Source organism: Papilio polytes, unplaced genomic scaffold (assembly GCF_000836215.1).
Source record: "Papilio polytes unplaced genomic scaffold, Ppol_1.0 DF824146.1, whole genome shotgun sequence".
NCBI classification, from domain to species: Eukaryota; Metazoa; Arthropoda; class Insecta; order Lepidoptera; family Papilionidae; genus Papilio; species Papilio polytes.
Genome location: NW_013525058.1, coordinates 230979 through 237835, shown reverse-complemented (window position 1 = coordinate 237835; position 6857 = coordinate 230979). Strand labels below are relative to the sequence as shown.

General features: G+C 29.6%; 1 protein-coding gene across 1 annotated transcript in view; it reads right to left on the bottom strand.

Moving 5' to 3' along the window:
* Positions 1-3868: 3868 nt before the first annotated feature.
* The window catches only part of LOC106111707 (ubiquitin carboxyl-terminal hydrolase 20), a 23994-nt gene continuing 21005 nt past the window's right edge, over positions 3869-6857 (bottom strand). The window contains exon 19 of the mRNA XM_013293850.1: positions 3869-6079. Coding sequence (XP_013149304.1) covers positions 5483-6079 — 597 coding nt within the window. The 3' untranslated portion in view covers positions 3869-5482. The remainder of the gene's footprint in view (positions 6080-6857) is intronic.

Below are 6857 nucleotides of genomic sequence, written 5' to 3'. Positions count from 1 at the left end.
GATGCAGTGTAAGTGGGACCAACTGTGAGATGTTAGATGGCGATACAGTAGTTCGTAGTTTCCGATGGGTCACACAGAGTTCTGTAGGTTGACAATAATGTTAGTGAACGAAGGGTATCGGAGGATAGATATGTCTCTTGAAAGTGGCACGCTGTATAATATGTTTAGAGATGCATGCCACTTTCGAACGTGATATAATAATACAGCAAAGAGCATATTCCTCCGAATGTGTGTAATATCATAGTGTGGGTACTATCATCAGATCTGTTTATAAATAGAGTAAAAATCAGGATGACTAAAGCAATTGTAGGGTAAGGATACTTATTCTATGTTTTAGAATAATTTTGTATTCCGTAATCCTTTTGCATCCTTCAGCTAGCAACAAAATGCAATAAACTACCATTATACCTCAGAAGTGTTATACTTCCTTAGCATATAAGACAATAGAATTGGGTCAGTTGTGATAAGCAAACTTAATGAAGGCTGAGTTTACATTTTTTCATATACAGTATGTGCCAACATTAAAGATAATTCAAATTAGCTAAAATATTTTATATAAATACAATTTTACAAATACTGGAAAGCTTACAAAAATAATCTGTTTAAATTGTATGGAAATTGTTGATGAACATATCAAACATAAATTAATACAACCATGGACTATTAAAAAAACAACACTAAAATAGTGCAATCAATATTTTGTAAATTCAATGAAACATCATTTTTTGCCTTTTGCAATGTAAATATAATGTATAAAATCATATTAAATGTTTTGATATTAAATTTACAAAACTTGCAACATCTACTTTTTGTCACTTTAAAGTTTATGTTTATGTACAAACATTAATTTTTTAAGTGTAAAGAAAAACTATTTCTGGCAGGCAGTGATAAAACTCCTAAATCTTTTAAGGCAATAAGTTCTGTCTTTGTAAAAAAAAAAATTTTAATATTTTGCAGTTTTCAAAAAAATATATATAATACATTTTTTTCTATTGAAAAAAATTAATAATTTTGATATGTGTTCTTGATATGTAAAATGTTAAATATGAAATAATAATGTTTTCTTGTGTAACTTCCTTCGTTGAATGTTTGGCGTCTAATTTTGTCAAAAAACGAAAAGTTTTACTTCATAATGGAGATCCAATTTTGTACATGCTTTATATTATAGAATGTGTAAATAATTATAATCTTTTAGGTTAATAGGTGTAAAAAATTTAAACTACCTCAATTGCAACTTACTGTTACGTCTAGAAATTTAAATAAAATTAGGTTAGTGAGAGAAAAGTTAGATTTTTTTTGTTTCTTTTTGAGAAAAACACGCAATGGATAGCTATTTCTTTTTTGTGTTTAACTGTTTATTTTAATGTGTGCTGCAATATCGATGTATGTATGATTATGTTTTTAAATCATTTCGCTTTTTATAATTCATATTGAACACAAGAAAATTTAAAAAAAAAAATATCATCCTTCATTTGTGATTTGATGTTAATCAAAGAAATTTTTGAAAAAAAAACAAAAAATCTTCCCATGTGTAGTAAAGTTTAATTTAGGTAATTCTATTTCGTTGCGCAAAATTTTTTAAAAAATTTCACGTCACTAGCTTTTTTATCTCATCAAAACTTTCAACGCAGTTAATAACTAGTCATACAAAGCAGCACAAATAAATATTAATAGATTGAAACTCCAAACAGATATTAAATGTGAATGATCAGTACAAAGCGTTACATAGAATTATACATTCTTTAAGTCTAGTATTGGTACAGAAATACAACGATGTATGCAATATTGTAGTAGTTAGATGTATTTTATACATAATTGGTTAACATGTCAAAGACTATGACCGTATTCCTGTCTCTTCTTTCTATAGATGTTCTATTTGTATTTATTTATTTAACTGTAGTCAAGTGACGATAAATATCTATTGTCTTGCAACACAAAGTGTTCATTTTTTTCCTTTTTATTGGGAAATATTTTATTGCATAATTGTAATTGTTAATTTTTTTGTATCCCAGTTTTATAATGAGTTTGACTCATTAGGTTTTTTTATTTTTTTAATCTAAAAACATGTTGTGTAATGCCAAATAATTACATAATTATATTTTTGACTTTAAATTCTTTAAGCTTTCGAATATTTTTTATATTTATGTAATCTATGGTAAGTTCAGTAAATACAACAGAGGTGCTATGAGTTAGATTAATACAATAATTAAAAAACATATATTTTTCTAAATGATTTGATCATAGTAATGGTTGTAAAGATTTTGGTCTTGCCTTTATCCGCAAAAAATAAAAAAGCCTATGTTATTAAATGTTAATGTAACTTTTTAATGGTGAAATTTTTTTGGAATTGGTCCAGTAATTTTTGAGTTTTTTACATACAATAAAAAAAACACTCTTCTTTATAATATCAGTAAAGATAATATTGTATTTGAATGACTAATTTCATTTCTAACTCATAGCAAGCCATGATACTGATCAAATAGGTATACGTAATTTCGGTACATAAAATAGGGGCCTTATTAAAATAAAAAAAATGTAGATCATTGTTTGAAATGTAAAACAAAAAAAAATATTTTTTAGACTTCGTAAGATGTTTTAATAGAAGATCTATTTTTGTTACGCTTTTTCGAGTAATAATTTTTATATTAAATGTTGAACACTTTTTGTATGTAAAATTCCGACTGGTATGTTAGAATTGGATGTTTTTAATATATTTAGAGTATAATGATGGATTTTGAGTAATACATTTTTTTAAAAACCTATGATTTATAACATGATTGACTAGCTGTTGCTCGTGACTTCACCGGGTTAAATTATAAATAATAAAAAATAGTCTATGTAACTCACTAATAAATTACCTCTCTAACGGTGAAAGAATTTTTATAATCATACAGTAGTTTTGAGTTATTGTAATAAATACAAAAATCAAAAATCTTTCCTCTTTGTAGTAATAATATAGATTAATAATTTACATATGTTTTTGCATTTTAATTGCAGTTTCAATTCTAACATACGGTTTGTGAATAATACATTATATTACTAACATTGAATGAAATAAACCCTCGCAGGATAAATATTGAATAAACAATGTACCTGGTTTATAATAACATGTTGTAGTTACTGTCTTCAATATAATAAATATTTTGGACATATATAGCTTTTATTTATCCTGTATTTTTACCAACACCACTTCGTTAGCACGAAAAATAAATCTTGTAGCCAATCAGCCTTAAACATCATAAACGAGGTATAAAGTTTAACATAGAAGTAAACTGAGTATAGGCAAGTATTAGTACAAATTTTGCTTATACTCCGTTTATTCCTAAGTTTAACTTTATACCGTGTTTATTTGTAATGCTGTAAGTGGTCTAGATTCCTATACATCTGAGGCTGATTGAGATTCGTTTTGGCGACAACTTTCGCCTTTACATTTATGTGACTATCTTTTCTCTTATATGACATGGATGGGGATAAAACAAATAAAAAATACACATATACTGCAAATTTCACTATTATTCAATATTCGAAATTAAAAAAATATATTCCATTGTAAGTCATTACTCACCGCCAGAAATTTTACCGATGGTTTACCGGCGTTAGTTTAGGGCAACCGCCCAGGGCGTCCAGGACTACATATTTAGTGCATCTCGCCCAGGGCGTTGGTTTTAGTGTGAGAGTCGGGCAAACTTGCACACGGCATTAGTAGTTAAAGGAATGGGTATTAAATTAATTACTATCAGACTTAGTATAGCGCAACCGCCCAGGGCGCCCAGGACTACATATCTAGTGCATCTCGCCCAGGGCGTTGGTATTACTCATCAAACCTGCGCACGGCTAATAGGAATGGGTATTAAAAATGGTCAGATACATGAAATACATTTTTATTGGTGTTCAATTCATTAACAAATAACACATAGACTTAGAAACCAGTAATAACAAAATAAATACGTACCTAATCCACGGTAAAACAGAGAATGAAAGAAATGCAAGACACGAGAACAAACAACTATTAACTGGAAATTTCTATACACAGGTCAACTTTATCGTGTCCCCACTGACACAACATATACAAAAACATCACCATCTCTTATTGAACAAAAGGGATAACAATGTTTTGTAAACGCCAGTGGAAATCTACGATTACTATAAAATTTTACATTTACACATATACATCAATATTGTAAATATAATCCGACAATATAGAAACATCGAACATGAAAATCTAAAATTTATCTAGATCTGAATTTATACTAAAAAAACAAAATTGTACTAAAATAAACACCGCGCGAGCGGCAGGCCGCGGTATTTAGTATATATTTTCTAGAAAAATCGCTTCGTAACAAAGATGGCGCCAAAATGTGCCGGATAAATGCAAGAAATCGATTTTTAACAATTAAAAATCGATGTTATATAACCATATCGATATTCGATTTGCAAAACAATGTTTCGAGCAAAATCAACTGATGTCAAGATTTTAATTAATTTAATAGAATTAAAATATTATTTACATGTACATTTTAAAAGTTTTCATATTGATTTTACTATTTTTTGTTTAAATAACATTGTCGTTATTATTATCTATGTATTTTTGACCTTATCGGTGGTATATTATTATAATAAAGTTTATAATTACATAACTATCAAATACCGAAAAAGCAGCACATCAATATTACTATATATATTGCTTTCCATTTCAAATTTTCCAAACAAAAATCGATATCCCTAAGTTAATCACAACATCGATGTTATATTTGAAATATTTCAATATCGATATTGATCAAATATTTGATACATCGATTCGTCATATTTTTAATTATCTAATGTCCACTGCATTTTGTATGTAACAATAATTGCTAGCCGGAATGGCTTTATAATTGAACTATATTTTTTATTATTTGCTTTTATTTCATTGGTAACATTTAAAAATAATTATATTTTTTTAAATTGGATATTCATCTAACAAGTTAAACACCAGTCACCAAAGGTAGTCGGATTAACTAATCTGGCCCGGTGAGGCGCTGTCATCATTCGTCCTGTCAGAAAACATAAAACATACCACAGATATATAGAATTACACAAAACAAGTAACAATACGATAAAAAAAATATTGCACTTTTTTTGATATTTCAAGACCTTTTTAATAGATCACATTTGACACTTCTAGATTTAACACTAAAACTGGGCATAAAATATTTTTTTACTACATTATAGTTTAATTTTTTAAATTTTTCGATTATATTTTTATTATGTCAAACGAAAGTCGTTACTTGTGACGAAACAGTAACAACGTAATCGAATTGATAACATCGATTTTTATATTAAAATCGATTTATAATGAATCGATTCTTTTTAATCTATGTTTTTAAGTAGACGATCACTATGAATCTAAAATTAATGTGGCCTTTTGTACACCGGGCCAGACGAGTCAGTGCTGTCACCCACGCCTACATAACCTGTAAACGAATTGAAAAGCCAAGAGAAATCATTTCACCGTCCTTCGCCTACTTTTCCTCACTTTACCCGACTTTCTATTCTTTATGTCAATATTGAAATCATTATCCGTCAATTTGTTTGTGTACACTGGGTTGTCATTCGCGTCATTTTCAGAACTATCAATACCATTCTCCATTCGTATCGTATTCCCGTACGGCTGAGTATCCATTTCTTCATCAGAATCACAATTTCCGTTAGTTTCATGACGTTTTGTGTAACTTTTATACCTAACGTCCTCGTCTGATTCCGTTGATCTTACTCTGTGCCGTCTGTTGATATTCTGTAGAGATTGGTTCTTCTGTAATTCGTTATGTATTGAATCTCTTATATTCATTTCTGATGTTGATTTGGTGCAGTATTCCTCTCTGTCGGATTCGGAGTATTTCCTTGATAGTCTTCTTGTGAATGTGTGGTCTTTTTCCCTGTGGTCTCGTTCCCTGTGGTCCCTGTCGTGTGTGACCGGAGAGCGCAGCCGGACCTCAGGACCACCGCCGTATATGCCGGTGAAGAATCTCCATAGTTCTTCACTGAGTTGAGCGTGATCGGACCCGGGTTTCAGTGAATATGTTGTGATGCCGTCTATTTCCTGAAATTATTGATTAAAATGTTGGAATAATCTTCAAACTAGCAATCTCCTGTATCTAAATAGTGTTTATATACACTAACAGCCATAGTATCATGCATGTTTTGCAATATACATACAGAATTATTATGTATAACTAGTTGTCTCTCGCACTTTGTTTGCGTGAAATTGAAAAAAGTAAAAAACAGCCTATATTTCTCAGTGGTTATGTAGCTTTTTAATGATATAAGAATTTTTGTAATCGCCCAATACTTTTTGAGTTATTTCAATGCATACAAAAATACAAATCTTTCCTCTTTATAATAGTAGTATAGATTATAACATGAATCAATGCAAGGTTACACATTTCATTCAGGTATAAAATCTTGCTCATTTTGTTTTTCAAAGAAATCTTATATACTTTGATGGGTGTTTTATATGAATATTTTGATATTTACATTTACAGTAAATGACCACAGTCTAAATTAAATTCCAAATAGATTCGTGCACGTAATATCAGATCATAGCCGAGGAAATATATTTCCTACCCATTAAAAAAATTACCATTCACGAATAATATAGTGAATATATATAGTATGTTAGAGCGTCGGCGGCTCAGTGGTTTGGAGCACTTGACTTGTAATCTACAGGTCTTGGGTTCAAATCCCACCATGTACCAATGTGATTTTCGATTTTTTCGAATTTCCATATGTAAATAATTTACCCGACGTTCTTACGGTGAAGGAAAACTTCGTGATGCAACCTGCACATATCAGCGAAGAAATTCATAGACATATGTGAA